We start from the raw sequence: 18226 nt of genomic DNA, 5'->3' as shown, positions 1-18226 counted from the left end.
ATCCAGGGTGAATCCCTAGGACCCACATGGTAGAAGGAGAGAACTGACTCCTATAAATTGTTCTCTGGCCTCCACATGTGTGCTATGGCATGCATTCAGTTCCCCTCACAGTACACACAGATAAATAAATGTCCTACAAAAGTTAAAAAAAATAATCTCTCCACCCCTCATTTCAGAGAGCTAAGCTTCCTTTTTAGTGGAAGCATGTAATAGTCTACTGCCATTTCTACTCAGGATTCTAGACCAGTGGTTCTCAACTTTTGCTACACAGTGTAATAACCTGAGGCATGCTAAAAAAATACTGAGTCTATAGGGCTAAAGAGATGGCTCAGCTATTAAGGTCTCTTCCAGGAGACCTAGGTTCAATTCCCAGCACCTACACAGCACCTCACAACCATCTGTAACCCCAGTTCCAGGGCATCTGACACCGTTTTCTGCCCACCTCCGGCTCTGCATGCATGTGATACACAGACATAATTTGGGCAAATCCTTTTACACATAAAAATAAATAAGATATATATTTTTTAAAGTTTTAAAAGGCATTCTGAGTGTTGCCAGAGTTGGTTGTGCATGCCTTTAGTACTAGCACTTAGGAGGCAGAAGCAGGCAGATCTCCATGGGTTTGAGGCCAGCCTGGTCTACCTGGAAAGTTTCACGTCAGCCAGCACTACTACATAGTAAGACTAGGGCTATGTAATGAAACCCTGTTTATACACACAACTGAACCTTGATCTCAGTTCCACAGTTGATCTAAATTATCACTATTTTTCTTTTAAGTTCTCCAGATAAGAAAATTTAGAAATTAACCCACCTAGATGATCACCTGACTTGTGACAATGATGATACTTTGGTGGGGAGTATCTTTTTAATAAATAGTGTGTTTCTTGGGGTGGGAATGTGGCTCAGTAGTAAAACATGTACCTGATACAGGGCTTTGGGTTTGCTCCCCAGCACAAGCGGGTGAAGATATGAATAGATCAGTAGGATATCCATGTAGAAATAAGACATCTTGACTGTACATCCATCCGCATAAAGAATCCGTTTCAGACAAATCACATATTAATAAATGCAAGATGCAAAATAATAAAGCTTTAGGGGAAAGTAGTAGAAGAGCTTTGTGGTCTTAGAATATGTCACAATTTTATAACATTTTTATTACATTTATTTTTGTATGTGTACACCCACTCATTCCACAGTGAGTGTATAAGTAAAGGTCAGAGGAGGTGTGCCCATAATGATTTCTTAAATAGGATACTTTTAAATATACCAACCATAAATTTAGGTAAAGATTGATACACTGATTATGTTAAAATTGAGAGCTTTTTTTCCTGAAGAAAGGAGGCCTATATATTTATAGTCCACACACCCAACATTTGGAAAACAAAAACAACATCCAAACATCCACATTTAGAAAAGAAAAACAACTTCTAGAGGGGCCAAGTTCAATTCCCAGCACTGTAAAAAAAACTGGGTATTGGGGACACATGTCTCTAATCCCAGCACTCAAGAGGTGAAGACTGGAGGATCAGAAGTTGAAGCTCACCCTCAGCTACATAGTGAGTTTGAGAAGAGTCTGAATTACATGAGACTCTGTCTCAAATAACCAACCAAAAGAGCTCCAGAATGTCAGTAGAAAAAGACAAGTGGTTGGGCATGGTGATGCACACCTTTCATCCCAGCACAGAGGCAGAGGCAGGCAGATCTCTGTAAGTTTGAGGCCAGTATGGTCTACACAGTGGGTTGCAGACCAGCCAGATTCTCAAAACACCAAAAAGAAAAAGACAGACGAGCCAATAGAAAGGTAGAAGAATGTATTCGAATGGTAAATAAATGCATGAAAAGGTATCATTAGGGAAATATAAATTAAAATCATAATGTCAGCTCCCACCCAGTGTGGCTCTGATGACTGGATTATCTAGCAGAAGAGAGAGGAACCCTGTGTTTGGAGATCCCAGTAAGCAGAGCGTCACCCGCTGGAGATGCAGGCAGGACAGCTGGCTCAGCAGCACATGCAACAGGACCTACAACCCAGGGACACCCTCCCAGGTGTGCACCCAGAGCAGTCACCCATATGTTCTCCCGAAAGCCAAAAGACATTGTCCTACTGTGAAAGACCAGGACCAAAAAGAACCTGGGGAGGACTGGGTTTATTTCATCTCAGCTACTCTCTGGTCACACTCCATAACGAAGGGAAGTCATGGCAGGAACTCATGAAGCAGAATCATGCAGGAATGCAGCTTACTGGCTTGCACCTCCTGGTTTGCTTGCTTTCCTGTATACTTCAGGACCACCTGTTCACCTTCCATATCAATCATCAACAAGAAAATGCCCCGCCGGGTGGAGGTGGCACACGCCTTTAGTCCCAGCACTTGGAGACAGAGCCAGACGGATCTCTGTGAGTTCGAGGCCAGCCTGGTCTACAGAGTGAGATCCAGGACAGGCACCAAAGCTACACAGAGAAACCCTGTCTTAAAAAACAAAACAAAACAAAAAAAAAAAGAAAAAGAAAAAGAAAGAAAGAAAAAGAAAAAAAGAAAATGCCCCAAAGGCTTTGCCTATAGGCCAATTTGATGGGGCATTTTCTCAGTTGAGGTTCCTTTCTAAATTGACTCTAGCCCATGTCAGTTGATAAGCAACCAGGATAGATGTTTATCCAATCATACTGCTTATTATATGCAAAATGTAGGATCTAGCTAAATATATCAATAATAGACTAGATAAATAAATTATTATGAGATAGTCCCCCTTTTCTTCATTGGCTGTCTGAAGGCAAGATGGGTCAACAGTAGCTCTCCTGGAGTCACCCATGCAAGTTTAGCCAGGGTTCTCCCTCTTGCTGCCTCTGCTCTAACTGCCACGGTCTGATTCAGAAATACGGGCTGGACATGTGCCGTCAGTGTCTCTGCCAGTACGCGTAGGACATAGGCTTTATTAAGTTGGACTAAGTGACCTTGAATGGATTATTCAAGACTGTCTATACAGTGAAACAGATCATGCTAGTCTTTGTACATAAAGAATAATTTTTTTAAAAAAAGACTTCAAAAGAAAATAGTCGTTCAGTTGAATGCAAGAGCCAACAGTCTACAAGTGCATCCAACATGGATCTGTCCCTCAAACATAGCACTAAGTAAAACATGACAAACAGAAGAGGCCACATACTCAAGGATTCACTTATATAAATCTCTAAACCAGGAAAAACTAGATTCTGTTGATTTGGGAGTTAGCATAATAGTTATCCCAGGGAGTTTATAGCTGCAAAAGGCCTGGAGGGGGCTTCTAGAGAGCTAGAATGTTCTCTGTCTGTCTGATATGGATGTTAGTTACAGGTAGGATTACTCGATGCACATTACTGAGCTATGCCTATGAGTGCCATTCTGGTTGTATGTTATGCTTCACAAGGAAGTTTTGAAAGCCTTCATGTGATTATAAGGTGCAGCCAAGGATGAAAACCCCTGGTCTAGACTCTTCAGTGGACTCTGTGGGCTCTCAAGTGTGTATTTTAAAATTAGGTTTCAAGCACCTGGGCCTGATACAGACCGAGAAAAGCAAGCCTGGGGGTGGAGCTGCATGTACTTCACCCCCACATGACTCTGCATTTCTCGCCACATCACATGAAGTACATCTGTGTTTTAAGCATGCTGTTTGCTAGAAATAGTGTGGAATGATCAGTATAAGTCATCTCATTTGAACTTCTTGTTAGCCTGTGCGTGTTGTTCCCACTTTAGAGGTATAGAAACTGAGTCTGGACAAGTCAAGGAATGTGCCAACACCAAAGCTTCCAGGATTGGTGTTTGGACTTAAAGAGGTGTGGTTTCCCAAGGATGCTCTCTGAGCTGTGATAGCATCTGTCTTGGAGCGCAGGACTGACTGCAGAGTGGTTCCAGAAACATCTGGTAAACCTGAGGCACTGCTCCCTCTCGCTGTCCTTTTCCTTTTTCTGAGGGTTAGCTTGAGTGTTGGAATGATGGGAAAATCCAAATAGTTGATTTGTACCTATGGCTCTGTTTAGTAACACTACCAAGAAATCTTTTCTTCTTTGGAGAAAAGGTGGCAGTGTAGTAGAAACCTAACAGCAGGTATCTGCACAGTTTCAGGGCCCGTTCCAAAAATAAAGTTTACCGAAACAAGCAATGGCCAAAAGGGCCGTCAGAGGTCAGCTGTGGGCTCACAAGAGGCAGTTTATGATGAAATGTGTTGAAGCGTTGGGAGTTCTTGGAGTTTCTTTTCCTGGCACCTACCCCAACTTCCTTTCTGTAACCCAAAGGCTCTGTTTTCAGTAGAAAATTACTTACTGAAGGAAACACCCAAACTGAGACTTTGTGTTGCCGTGTGACCATTCTCCTTCCCTTGAGCCTTGACTTACTTCTGAGTTGCTTCTTCTCAGTGGTAATGCCGTGGTCCTCCCACAGTAAGAGGCACTGTTGTTCTACCTACCTTGGCTATCTTTGGGTCAGTTTTCGAAGACAGATTTCTGTCTCCCTTAAAATGCCCAAGACTGTGTAACTCTCCACATTTGTGTAATCTTCTCAGAAAAGGGTTATGGCACCCTCGGGGACTATCTGCGAGGAGACCTGAGGGGCCTGTGCGTCCTGTGTCAGATAAATGAGTTGGTGTACAGAGTTCAGGGACGGGGAGCCCGGGGACTGTTGGAAGTAGGTGTGGAAGCCCAGGACCTCCTCCTTAGGTTCCAGTTAGAAGCTTCCATCTTCAGTGAGCTTCTGTGTTTACAAGAACTGGGTAACAAAAACAGCATGCTTGGTAAAGTTACAGCAGTTTCACAAGACTTGGTTAACTTATTTTTTTTACTTTTCTTTTTTCTTTCTTTCTTTCTTTCTTTCTTTCTTTCTTTCTTTTTTTTTTTTTTTTTTTTTTTTTTTTTAAAGAAACTTCCCTTTACCATCCCAGAATTGGTTCAGGCATCCCCATGCCGAAGTTCAGATGGAATCCTCTACATGGGTAAGAGTTCCCATTTTCAGCACCAAAAACTTGGTTCTTTTTGACTGTGAATCCTGGAATCTGGGAGAGTTTTGGTTGAGAGAGAAAGCTGTTGGTTGTCACCTTCTTTCAAATCTTTCTGAGAAAAGTTTTTCCATGCCTTAGTTGTGTTTTGGTGTTGTTCATGCCAGGATCATCTAGCCAATTAAGAAAGAGTTCTCACGTGGTGGCGCACACCTTTAATCCCAGCACTCAGGAGATAGAGGCAGCTGGATCTCTGTGAGTTCGAGGCCAGTCTGGTCTACAGTCAGGGCTACACAGAGAAACCTTGTCTCGAAAAAGAAAGAGCTCTCTCCTTCTGAGGAAAAATTGACATCATTAATATGGTTACTCATTTAACAAGCTTTTAGCCACTGGGTTGGCCTGCTGCTGTCATTTCATGATTGCAACATACCTAGCTGCAGATGGATAAAATTTAAAGTGGCCGGGCGGTGGTGGCGCTCGCCTTTAATCCCAGCACTTGGGAGGCAGAGGCAGGCGGATCTCTGTGAGTTTGAGGCCAGCCTGGGCTACCAAGTGAGTTCCAGGAAAGGCACAAAGCTACACAGAGAAGCCCTGTCTCGGAAAAAAAAAAAAAATTAAAGTGAATACAATAGTCTGAGCCAAGGGAGGGAAGCCAGGCACTGCCTATTAATTGTAGGGTTTCCTTAGTAGTTCCTGCTATCAGAATATTTGGTAGAAGCAGCACTTAGCAGCTTGCTAGATAAGCTGTCTTCATACCTATGGGGTCACAGCTTTCAGAGCATCAGCTCACCTGCTTTTCTTCAACACATTGCTGCCAAAATGTCAATAAAGATGCATTTGAGCACAAAGGAGAACTGTATTTATCCTGAAATTCTAGTAGCAATAATAGCCTGTGTTTATATAGCAGCTTTCTTTTTGAGGAACTGAAAGTGCTTGTTGCCTATTCATGCCTCAGCAGCTCTATGTACATTTCAAGTCTCAAATGCAGGCCAGTTTTTTAGGTTTTGCTAGGGACACCCAAGCTCCTGCTTCCTTGCACGAGCTGCTCAGAATGAGGAACTCCCAGTCAGTAGATTGACAGGAAATGAGCAGCAAACCTTCCCTCCTCTGGGCCATGCCCTGGGTCCACATGACCATCTTCTGACTGTGTCATTGTTCTCTGTTGGTCTTTGAGCAGTTCATCGTCTGTATCAACTTAGGATATTGTGTTCCACCATCTTTGTGTCATGTCTTATGTGAGTTCACTGAGTATATTTATGAGCATTATAGTTAATCCATCATCATAGCTATTGGTAGATTATACAGACTGCAGTGGTCCTTGAAGTAACCAGATGTATGTCACATAGATGTATGGTATTAATGGTCATAGTTATTTGGATATAATTTATTTTCTATATTCAGATCTTTTTAATTTTAAGACCTTATCAGTGAGCCCAGTTAGGGTCCACAAACAAGTTGTGTATGTGTGAAATCTTGTGTGTTACATATGTTACAGCTAAGTACAGCTTTAACAAAAATCTGGTATGCTGTGACCTTCTCTGGCATCTCTGTATTCTGCTCCCATGGGAACTTGAATGTAGGAAACATGTACTAAAGTAGGAAGACATAAATGTCCACAGCTGTGGCTTACAGAATAGAAATGCACACATTACAGTTGACTGTGTTTTGGCCTTCAAATATACCATACCATCTATACTATAGACACATATGCTATATGTTTTCCTAAAAGTGTTTATGTGGCTGTGCTGTCTGCATGTTCATATTTAATCAGGTGATCAAGGTGAGAGGTATAACCTGTGACCTGGGAATAGTTTACTGGCTAGAGACAAAGGTTGAAATAACTTTAGCCTCATTAGCATCAGGTTACAGCAACTCTGCTGACCAGTCACAGGTACTAGCTAATTATAGTTATGTGCTGCTTCACATGTGCACTAATTGGTAGGGTAGTTGAGGAATATGAATCATAGTTACCAGGGGAAGAACCCCTAGGTGTGCTTATATTTATATAGATCCTCATTCCTGGGAAAAGGACAGGCAAGATTTTTCGTATTTAAGATAGTTATTCAAAGCAGTAAAACCCAACTTGAAAGTTAAGAGAACTTTTTTCATACTATAATTAGATTATAAATTTTAGAGAATTTTTTGTGTTGGGTTTAGGTTATTAAATTAGTATGAGACTCAGTGACCCAAGGAGTTATTATGTTCACATTACCATTTATTTTGTCACTTCCAAAGCACTATAGAAACATCTCTAACATCCTAAGGATTTCAGGCCTGTTTCCCAGCACAGAGAGGATCTTGGATGGTTAGAACCGCTACCTTGGTGATGCTGTTTATTTCCATTTGGGATGTGTTAACAGTGTGTCCACTAACATTCCAGGTAAAAAGCAGGACATTTGGTATGTCATCGACCTCCTGACTGGAGAGAAGCAGCAGACTTTGTCATCAACTTTTGCAGACAGTCTCTGCCCATCAACCTCCCTGCTGTATCTTGGACGGACAGGTAAGGAATGAGCCCTTGTTAAACCACCTGCCTGTTTCTAGAGTGGAGGGACAGAGCTTCTCCACTGGCCTCTGTTACTGGATTTGTTCTCCAAAAAGTGGCCAGAGTTGCCCTCTCCAAGCAGCCAGATTTCTTAGACCCTTCAGACCCCAGGGAATGTAACCCACAGAGCCCCATCATGCAGCTGCTGCATTTCCCTTCTTGACATGTTTTCACCTGCTGACTCTACCTGCTGCTCTCGGAGTAGCAGCGGGGTGGTCTCTCTACCGGCTGGGTATGCCTGGTTTTGCCTGTCTGGCTCGTAAATGTCCGTCCTTCTTCCACAGCTCTGCTCAAAAGCTCCCTCCTCTGTGAAGCTGTTTTCCCAGCCTTCAAGCTCCCACCTTGTTCAGGAAGACTCCATTTTACTCTCCTGTTCTGGGGACACATGTAATAGTTGGCAGGCCTGTTACAGCAGCCATCCTCCCCTGTAATAATCAAGTGTCCTTGTTTCTGCTGTTGGGACTTAAGATTTGTTCATTTTTCCATCAAGTAAAGCCTTACAGGGATTCCTAGCTTCACGCAGGTATAAAAACTATGGGTTTCCGGTAGAACTGGGTAATGGAGGGAGTTTGGACATGCTCTGGCTTTAGATGGAATGTGTGTTCTTAGTCCGTAAAGCTTCTGTTTCCATTATCTATTGCCATGTAATAAGCCACCTAACCTAGTGTCTTAAAGTAATGGCCATTTATTGTTCCTAATTCTTTGACTAAGGAATTAGGAAGGGCTTCACACAGAAATCTTCTCTACTCTCCATGCAGGGATGACTCATGTCTGGAATCTTGGTTCAGCTCCATTTAACTTCCCCCATACATCCATATGGAAAGCCTGCACTTCCTGACATGGTTCCTTCTTAGGCAAAAGTGGATGTTAGAATACCTCATAAGTTCTGAACTCAGAACTCTCACAGCCTTACTTCTGCTCCAGTCATTGGCCAAAGCAGGTCATTCATTAGGCAGGTCCAGAGCCAAGGGTGAAGACAAAGACTCCGCTTCTTGATAGAAAAAGTGGCTTGCATATTACAGGAAAGAAGTGATGATGGGCCTCTGTTCAGGCATTCTTATAGAGCCTTCCCTCTGGCTGCAGTAGTTTGAACTCTTCCACATACAAAATACATTCACCCACTCCCAAGATCCCCAAAATCCAATCATAACATTGGTCTCAAAACCCAGTGTCTTGGGGTCTGTATTAGGCATGATGACAGATGAGGATCTCTGATCTGGAGACCTGTGAATGAAAGAGACAAGTTTTCACTGAGCATGGTGGTGCACACCTGTAATCCCAACACGGGGGAGGTAAAGATAAGAGGATCAGGGATGCAATGCTATCCTTGGCTGCGTGTGAGTATAAGGCCAGCCCAAGCTGTAGGAAACCCTGTCTTAGCAAGCAGATGAGGGGATAGGGGAGGAGGGGTTCTCTTCCTTGTCCCTTTCCCTTCGTCTACTTGGTGTACAGTGATGAGACAAGGTGGCTGTAATCAACATTCATTCCCATTCAGAAAGAGAACAAAGGATAGAGGATGTGGCTGGGTGGGTGAATGATTGCCTAGCATGAATAGGGTCCTGGGTTTAATTCTGAACACTGAGAGGGGAAAGCTAGCAAAAAAAAGGGAAGGATGCTCATCCTTAGTAATTCTGAAATCCAGCCAGGCTTTTGTTTTCAGGTTCTCCTACTCTGGGATACAGAAAACATTCCTTTCAGAGCCCAGTTCTACTCCTGGACATTGGTTCCCTACTGGGTTGTTCTCAGTGCCTCTTGGTTCTATCCTTTGAGAGAAATGCTTCCTTTTTCATCAGAAATGGCTAGTTTAGGGGCTGGAGAGATGGCTCAGCAGTTGAGAGCACTGGATGCCATGTGGTGGCTTACAACTGTAACTCCAGTCCTAAGGGACCAGATACCTTCTGTCTTGCACAGCACTACATGTATGTGATGCTCAGACATATAGTCAGGCACAGAGGCACCTAAAAGAAAAAGAAATGGCTAGTTTTATAGCTTTCTCAATCTGGTTCTTATTGAAAGTAGGGAGTCTGGAGTCCACCCCTTTTATTATCTGATTATTGTACTGATATTACTCCTTTAAAAACTTGGTAGGGGGGCTGGAGAGATGGCTCAGAGGTTAAGAGCACTGACTGCTCTTCCAGAGGTCCTGAGTTCAATTCCCAGCAACCACATGGTGGCTCACAACCATCTGTAATGAGATCTGGTGCCCTCTTCTGGCCTTCAGTCATATATGCTGTATACGTAATAAATAAATCTTTAAAAAAAAAAAAAAAAAAAACTTGGTAGGCTTCCCATGTGTCAAATTATAGTTAGTCCATTAGATAAAGGCCATATTACAAATGTCCACTTAAGACTGTGAGAGTGCCTTGGCCAAAATTCTTATGACTCCAGCTAGTAGAAGGGTCTCCAAGGTACCATCTTAAATCTTTCTGAAGTCTCTAAGACTGGTTTTCTAGACTCACCTGAATTTGATTTTAACCATGACCTGGGACTTTTTCTCCCTGCTGGTAATTCTGAACTTCCCTTTTATTTATTTAATGTATTTGTTTCTTTCTTTGTTTGTTTATCTGGTGTTTGTTTTTTTGAGACAGAGTTTCTCTGTGTAGCCTTGGCTGTCCCAGAACTCATTTTATAGATCAGGCTGGCCTCAAACTCAAAGAGATCCACCTTGCCTATGCCTCCCAAGTGCTAGGATTAAAGTTGTGAGCCACCACCACCCAGCCAGAACTATTTATTTATTTATTTATTTATTTATTTATTTATTTATTTATTTACTTATTCATTCATTCATTCATATCTGTCCGTCCGTCCATCCATCCATCCATCCATCCATCCACTTATTTTTCAGGACAGAGTTTCTCTGTATAATAGCCCTAGCTGCCCTGGAACTTGCTTTGTAGACCAGGCTGGCCTCAAACTCACAGAGATCCGATGCCTGCCTCTGCCTCCCAAGTGCTCTGAACTTTCTTTTCAGCCTTTTTTTTTTTTTTTTTTTTTTTTTTTTAAATAAATAAGAGTCTTTTCCCGGCCAGGCAGTGGTGGCACATGCCATTAATCCCAGCACTTGGGAGGCAGAATCAGACAGATCTCTGTGAATCTGAGGCCAGCCTAGTCTACAAATTGAGTTTCAGGACAGTCAGGGCTATACAGAGAAACCCTGTCTCAAAAAAACAAAAGAAGTCTTTTCCAGCTGGAGAGTCCATCCTGCTACCTTGAATCTCATTAGCTACATCCCTGAGTCCTGTGGGTACTTTTTGTGTTTCCAGGTTACTATAGCAGTAGCCTTACTAATTGCATCTGCTGTATAAGCTCATACCTGGGCTACACTTTTTCAGCTTCCCATAGTGACAAGTTTCCTCACTGTCTCTCAAGTTGTCTAACATTTCTCTTGTCACTCTTCCACCTTCCACCACCTGGTCGCAAAGTCAGTGCCAGGTTTTTTAGGTTTTGGTTATGGTACCATCCCACTTCTAGGTACCCATTTCTAATATCACCTATGTATTACTCTGTAATAAAGAACCCTAAAACTTAGTGACTAAAAACAGCCATTGCACAGATAATGATTCTGTGAATTATGGGTTCCAGAGCACAGCAAGGGTGACTTATCTCTGCCAGTTTCACTCTTGTGTTTGGAACCTCAGTCTTCCACATGGTCTTTCCCTTTCCACATGGATAGTCTTGGTGCAATTTAGTGAAAACTTTCTTGTTGTAACTATATAACACTTTAGTGGGTTCTCCAGCCCCTCCATGGTAACCGACTGGTCTGTGTTCTCCAGAATACACCATCACCATGTATGACACCAAGACCCGAGAGCTCCGTTGGAACGCCACCTATTTTGACTATGCAGCCTCACTGCCCGAGGATGACGTGGACTACAGTAAGTGTACCCAACGAAAGGACACTCACAAAGTTGGCCTGGCACCTTGCACATAGAGAAATGATCTCTCCAGAAAGCAGATTTTTATTTATTTATTTATTTATTTATTTATTTATTTATTTATTTATTTTTAAGTAACCCATCATCACCAAGTTCTGGATTTTTCATAGGCATGTGGTGGTGATGGCTTTAGCCAGAGAGAAGGGAAGGCACACATTTGAGTTCTGTGTATCACAGAAGGAATTTACTACCAGCCCATGGGCAATAGAATTAAACGTTAGCATGTGTCATCAATAACCCCATCAAGAAGGCCACTCTAGGAGGCTGTAGAGATGGCTCAGGGCTGCACTTGTTCCTCTTGCAGAGGACCCAAGTTCAGTTCCCAGCATATGGTGGCTTATAACTGCCTGTAACTCCAGTTCCAGAAGATCAAGTGCCTTCTTCTATCCTCCATGGACACCAGACACACATGTAGTATACACAGATATATGGTACACATAAATACATCCATGCAGGTACTTACTTGTACTCATAAAATAAATAAATCTTAAAAATCTTGCCAGGCTGGGCATGGTGGCACATATCTTTAGTCTCAACTCCAGGGAGGCAGAGGCAGGCAGACCTCTGAGTTTGAGGCTAGTCTGGTCTACATAGCGAGTTCCAGGAAAGCCAAGGATATAGAGAGAGACTGTCTCAAAAATAAAACAACAAAAATCTTGCTTAGCATATATAAGTCTCTAGGTCCAATCCCTAGTACCACAGTAAGAAAAAGAAGGTCACTTTTAAATGTGGTTCATACTCTAATTACTTCTCTAGTTTTAATATTCTACAACTCAGGTGATAGCTGTACAACCTAAATTTGTTATCTTAACACTGGTATCTGAAAGTCTGACTGTTCTTTCTGGCTCAGGCCCTCACATATTCTGTGTCTGAGTGGTTCTTTGTGGGGTCAGTTTGAGTCACAGGTCTTAAATGACTGCTATACAATGTTAGCTTTGTAGGCGCCCACATTGGCTCCTTTCCCCTCAGCATTACTCTCATTTACTGGATAGAATAGTTTTTTAAAAAATGGCAAGAAGGTGGGAAACAAACCTATTTTACATTTATAAACCAGATATCTCTCAGTGTCTTGATACCGAAGAGCTCATTGGAAACCAGTGAACTCTTGTGGCCTGAGAATATTCCAGAACTCTCCTCTACAATGAAATGACTGCAGCTTGCCAGGAGAGTAGAGGATGTGGTTGCAGGATGTGGTTGACATGCTTTGTTTCATCTTTACAGAGATGTCCCACTTTGTGTCCAATGGCGATGGACTGGTGGTGACTGTGGACAGTGAATCTGGGGATGTCTTGTGGATCCAAAACTATGCCTCTCCTGTGGTAGCCTTCTACGTCTGGCAGCGGGAGGGCCTGAGAAAGGTGATGCACATCAACGTCGCTGTGGAGACTCTACGCTACTTGACCTTCATGTCTGGGGAAGTGGGGCGCATCACCAAGTGGAAGTATCCGTTCCCCAAGGAGACAGAGGCCAAGAGCAAGCTGACGTGAGTTGTAGGAGTTGGGACAGATCAGGTAGCAAAGGACAGCCATAACCCTGGCATCCTGGGACTGCTGCAGTGTAATTTACCCTATACTGGAGGAGGTCAAGGGGTGGGCAGACATCTCTGAGGTCATGCAGATCATCAAGAGTTAACACTGGCTTGTGTTTGATCCTGGCTCAGTGGTGCACGCCTTTAATCCCAGCAAGGAGGCAGAGACAGGTGGGTCTCTGAGTTTGATGCCAACCTGGTCTACAGAGGGAGTTCCAGGACATCTAGGGCTACATACAGAGAAACCTTGTCTCAAAAAACAAATAAAAAAATCCCCCCAAAACAAAAAAACAAACATTAGGAACCTCAGAATGTGAATCATAGGGTACTCCTTTATGCTTCAAACTTTTTCTGTCTGTCTCTGTATCTCTCTCTCTCTTTTCTCTGAGTCTATTATGTTTGTGGGCTTTTGAGAGAAAGTTCCAACATGTAACCCAGGCTGGCCTCAAACTTATTAACCTTTCTACCTCAGCCTCCCAAGTGATAGGATTACTGGTGTGTACCTACCTGGACTTGTTGTTTTTTTTTTTTTCTTTTCCTGACTTTTTTGTTGTTTGTTTTGTTTTTTAATTAATTTATTTTTATTTCATGTGCAGTGGTAGAACTGGAATTACAGACATTTGTGAGCTGCCGCATGGGTGATGGGAATTGAACCCAGGTCCTCTCGAAGAGCAGTCAGTACTCTTTATTTATTTATTTTTTTTTAATTTTCGAGACAGGGTTTCTCTGTGTAGCTTTGCGCCTTTTCCTGGAACTCACTTGGTAGCCCAGGCTGGCCTCGAACTCACAGAGATCCGCCTGGCTCTGCCTCCCGAGTGCTGGGATTAAAGGCGTGCGCCACCACCGCCCGGCAGCAGTCAGTACTCTTAACCACTGAACCATCTCACCAGCTCCCTATCTGGACTTCTTGAACATTAACTATAAAATATGAGTGGGAGACTGTAGTAGAAGACTGTATGTTTAAATTTTTTATTGTACATCATTCTTATTTTAAAAATCAGGAAAAAAGGGGGGCTGGAGAGATGGCTCAGCAGTTAAGAGCATTGGCAGCCCTTCCAGAGGTCCTGAGTTCAATTCCCAGCCACCATATGGCTCACAACCATCATCTATAAGGGGATCTGATGCCCTCTTGTGGCATATAGTTAGTTGTACATGCAGATAGAGCACCATATACATAAAATAAATCTTTAAAAAAATGTTAAAAAGAAAGCCATTGTTTAAAAAAAATTGAGGCTAAAGAAGTGTTACAGTGTATGTGACTGAGACTCAGCAGGCTTGTAGTCTTCATTCCCACCTGATTAAAGCCTGTCAGTCACTCAACAGACTAGGCCTCACCTCCTACACTATAGACTAGTGGGGAAGTTCAGAGATGATCCTATATGTGCAAGTGTTCTCTATAGTGAAGCACCATTGAGGTGGGATGATTTCACAGATGATGGATCCACCCAGGCTCCTGACAGTGGCAATCCTAAGGATCTGTGGGTACAGCCCCACTGCTTTCATGCTGATGCTAGACAGTCCTCTATGATGTCTGCCGGAGGATGCCTGAGCAGATTACCAGGAAATACCACTCAGTTTGGAGTGGAGTTTCCGTTCTTTCTTTTTCCTTTTTCTCTTGTTTGTTCTCTTTATCTGAGACAGGGTCTCGGGAGCCGAGGCTGGCCCCAAACATACAGTGTGTACTAGGATCACAGAGTGCACCACTCTCCTGCCTCATGCACCTTGTGCATCCCTTTTGCTCTGAGCATCTGGAATGGAGCAGTCGCCTGTTCCCCTGCTGAACCCTTGGTATCCTCAGAAAGCTCACAGCAGCACGGTGATGCTGACGGTAGTAGTTCTGACAGGGTGCTGGCTCAGGGACTCCTGAGAAACTGGCAGTGGGTACTGAGTATTCAGTCTCCTGCTGGCCATCCACACAGCCCTTTCCTCAGCTGTACTGGACTCAGTGTAGTCTAGCCCTGGCGTTGCAGGGGAGCAAAGTGAGGCTTGCCATTCTGTAGGTGACAGGTGAAGCTGGGCCTGAAGTCCTACTGTCCTGTCACCCTACAGTGCCTCTGCCACCTTGCTAGTTTCTGTGGCAACTGCATGGTCCACATGGGGGCTGATACTTGAGTCTATAATTCTGATCTCCTAGAAGCCACACTTTGTGGGGTTTGGACATGAAATGATTGTAGAATGCATGTTTCTGTTTTTTTTCCAGGCCTACCCTATATGTTGGGAAGTATTCCACCAGCCTCTATGCCTCTCCCTCAATGGTGCACGAGGGGGTTGCTGTAGTGGTGAGTCAACTGTGGGACCCAAAGATGCAGTCTCTCAACTGCTTGTGTTCCTTTTTAGCAAAAAGTCACCTTGAGTTACATGTGAACATCTGGTTAAGAAGAGGAAATGAGTCGGGGGTGGGCGTGGGGGGTGGCGCACACCTTTAATCCCAGCGCTCAGGAGGCAGAGGCAGCAGACCTCTGAGTTTGAGGACAGCCTGGTCTACAGAGTGAGTTCAGGACAGCCAGGGCTGCACAGAGAAACCCTGTCTCAAAAAACAAACAAGTAAACAAAAACAAGTGGGGGGAGGAGAGGGGGAAACGCAGAGCTGAAAAAATCGTGAGCAGTTTCTTACACATCCACATTCTGCTTTGAAAGCAAGATAGTTGACAGAAACAGCTTCCGAAAGCCAGGAAACACTGTTATACCCCATGGCTTTTGTGCTCAGGTCTAAACTCTCCAGGCTCTCTTCAAGGTAGTCCTACTCTGTCTTTCTACCACTCTGCTGGTTTTGGAGAGTTACATGGTCCAGACAAACACATCTCCACAATCCCCAAACTTCCCTGTTCTTCCTTCTCAGCCTCTGTTGCTGGTCCCTCGCTTCCTCTTCCCTGCTCAGTCTCTTCCATCCTTTGTGACCTCTCCATGCCTCCCCAGGCTAGTAGCCTGCTTTCAGCTCTCACTGAGTGTCTGGGACGTTACACTCCTGGCCACTTATCCTGATCTTCTAGTGTCTGGGCTGGTTGTACATTGTCTGCCCAGTGAGTTGGTTGGCTACTGTAACAGTGGGGCCATTCCTGCCTCTCTGTCAGCTCATCAGTGTCTGGTTTATTCCACATTGGCAATTGCATCATTTGTGACTAGTACATATCCCCTCATTTTCTTCCATATAGATTCTCATAGAGTTTCATATAATTTCTGATAGTAGCTTCTTGGAGTTATATATATAGTTCTCTCTCTCTCTCTCTCTCTCTCTCTCTCTCTCTCTCTCTCTCTCTTATTTTTTTTTTCTTGTTCTCAGTACCCAAACATAAGAATCTGAAAAGGGCCAGACATGAGATTACATGCCTGTAATCCCAACACTTGTGAGATGGAGACAGGAGGATCTGGAGTTCAAGTCTAGCCTGGGCTGCTTGAGTCCCATGTCAAACAAAACTCTGCAAAGGTGTCAATGGAGCACTGTTGTAACCTGAGGGAGGAGCTTCTCTTGCCTGGTCCAGGGGCCTTTGTGTCTGCTTTGATGATTGAGCCAGAGCCACAACAGTCTCTTTAGGGGTAGTGGATGAGGGCATGTGCTGCAGGACCTTCTAGCTCACTGCATCCCATCTCCTCAGCCCCGAGGCAGTACTCTTCCTTTGCTGGAAGGTCCCCAGACAGATGGCGTCACCATTGGAGACAAAGGAGAGTGTGTGATCACCCCCAGCACAGACCTCAAGTTTGACCCCGGACTCAAACGGAAGAGCAAGCTGAACTACTTGAGGAATTACTGGCTTCTCATAGGTAAGAGCTGCTCTTTGCTGGGTGACATGCTGCCTCCTGGTGGGCAAAAGCCAGCTCTGCTGGTTTACTGCTGCTCTTCATTCTGAATGCTTTGTGTGTCCTGCCCTTTTCAAGATGCCTTAGATCTGGGAATATTTTTACTTCCAAGGAGCTCCAGAGTTCCAGCTTACCTTATCAGGTCTCAAAATTAGTTTCTCTAATGCTCCAAGATTCAAATACTTGGTATAATTTTCAGGCCTAGAATGTCTGCTCCCTGTTCCTCAGTGACCATGTGAGGTAGGCACTCTTTGTTATTTCCACTCCATAACTAGGAACACTAAGGCTGTTCATATGGAATATGAATGGATGTGGGTAAGAGGCTGGACAGGACAAGTTTGAAGACCCATGATGATTGACAGTTGTGAAGTAAAAGGCAAAAGATTTATGCAATCTGAAGAGAAACCAGAATCAACAGCCATGAAGAATCTGGGCTGTTCTTGGGCCATCACAGAATAATCCTAGGGGAGTTTCTTTTTCTCGGTCTGTTTTTTTCATATTATTGTGAGACAGAATCTCACTGTTTCTCAGGCTACCCTCAAATGGTTTAGCCTCTGTAAGTGCTGGGCTTATAGGTATGCACTATCGTGCCTGACTTCTTTACTTCCTTTCATACTGTTTTCCCCTTGCTGAGGAGGAAAGCAAGGTCTTAAGCGTGCTGAACTTAGTTTGGCTCTGGGCTACATTCTGGCCCTTTTTTTCTTCTTCCCATTGTTGCTGCCATCACTAATGGCCCTGAGGTTGAATTAGAGGCCTTGTTGCAAAGATAAAGAGGTCGAGATGACACCCCAAAGCAGCCAGTATCACAAACAAAGGCAGAAGTGAGGGGGATTGTGTCTGGCAAGTATTCCAAGTATTAGAGCAGGATAGTTTTCTTAAATCATATCTTTCCTTCCTGTGCTCCCCCTCCTGTGCCAACAGCACACACCAACTGTGATGACCCAGCCTAAATGATGATGAGAGGTGGGGTGAGTCCCAGCAGGCTAGAGTAGGTGTGGTAGCTAGGAGAATGTGGGCCCGGGAAGCAGCGGCACCTGCCAGGCAGAGGGTCAGGACGGAATGTGAGTCCTCAGGAGCTGCTGAGTTGTGCTTGAGCTCTGATGACTCCGTTTGCATGTCTCAGAAGACCCTGCTCTTTATTCCTTTTGATTCTTTATAGCTGTCTTTATATTATTATTATTATTAATTTATTTATTTATTTTATTAACCAAATAGGGGAAAGAAAATAGCATAAAAATTCTTTCCTTTCTTTACAGAAGTAGTTTGGGAAAGCATGCGTGAATAGACCCATGTTGAAGGGAGGGAGAAGCTAATTGAGCCGAGGTCATTAAAATTACAAGCTACTCAGTTTTATGTACCAATTAAGGGTCCGTAAACTACCTGGCAGTGGTTAAGAAGTGACACAGAGGAAATGTATATGGGAGGGCTAAAGACTGTACAAGAGAATTCTCCACGACAGAATTG

The 18226-nt window shown here is 43.7% G+C and overlaps 1 protein-coding gene and 1 pseudogene across 1 annotated transcript in view; both read left to right on the top strand.

Annotated features, from left to right (window-relative positions):
• The window catches only part of Ern1 (endoplasmic reticulum to nucleus signaling 1), a 105203-nt gene that overhangs the window by 62078 nt on the left and 24899 nt on the right, over positions 1-18226 (top strand). Inside the window, exons 5-10 of the mRNA XM_059271984.1 lie at positions 4884-4956; positions 7340-7462; positions 11278-11379; positions 12661-12922; positions 15168-15246; positions 16561-16726. Of these exons, the coding sequence (XP_059127967.1) occupies positions 4884-4956; positions 7340-7462; positions 11278-11379; positions 12661-12922; positions 15168-15246; positions 16561-16726 (805 nt within the window). The remainder of the gene's footprint in view (positions 1-4883; positions 4957-7339; positions 7463-11277; positions 11380-12660; positions 12923-15167; positions 15247-16560; positions 16727-18226) is intronic.
• Positions 2628-3023, top strand: LOC131917859 (small ribosomal subunit protein uS14-like; annotated as a pseudogene).

Source organism: Peromyscus eremicus, chromosome 8a (assembly GCF_949786415.1).
Source record: "Peromyscus eremicus chromosome 8a, PerEre_H2_v1, whole genome shotgun sequence".
In the NCBI taxonomy this organism is placed as follows: Eukaryota; Metazoa; Chordata; class Mammalia; order Rodentia; family Cricetidae; genus Peromyscus; species Peromyscus eremicus.
The sequence above is the reverse complement of the archived record's forward strand: the minus strand, read 5'-3'. Positions and strand labels throughout refer to the sequence as shown.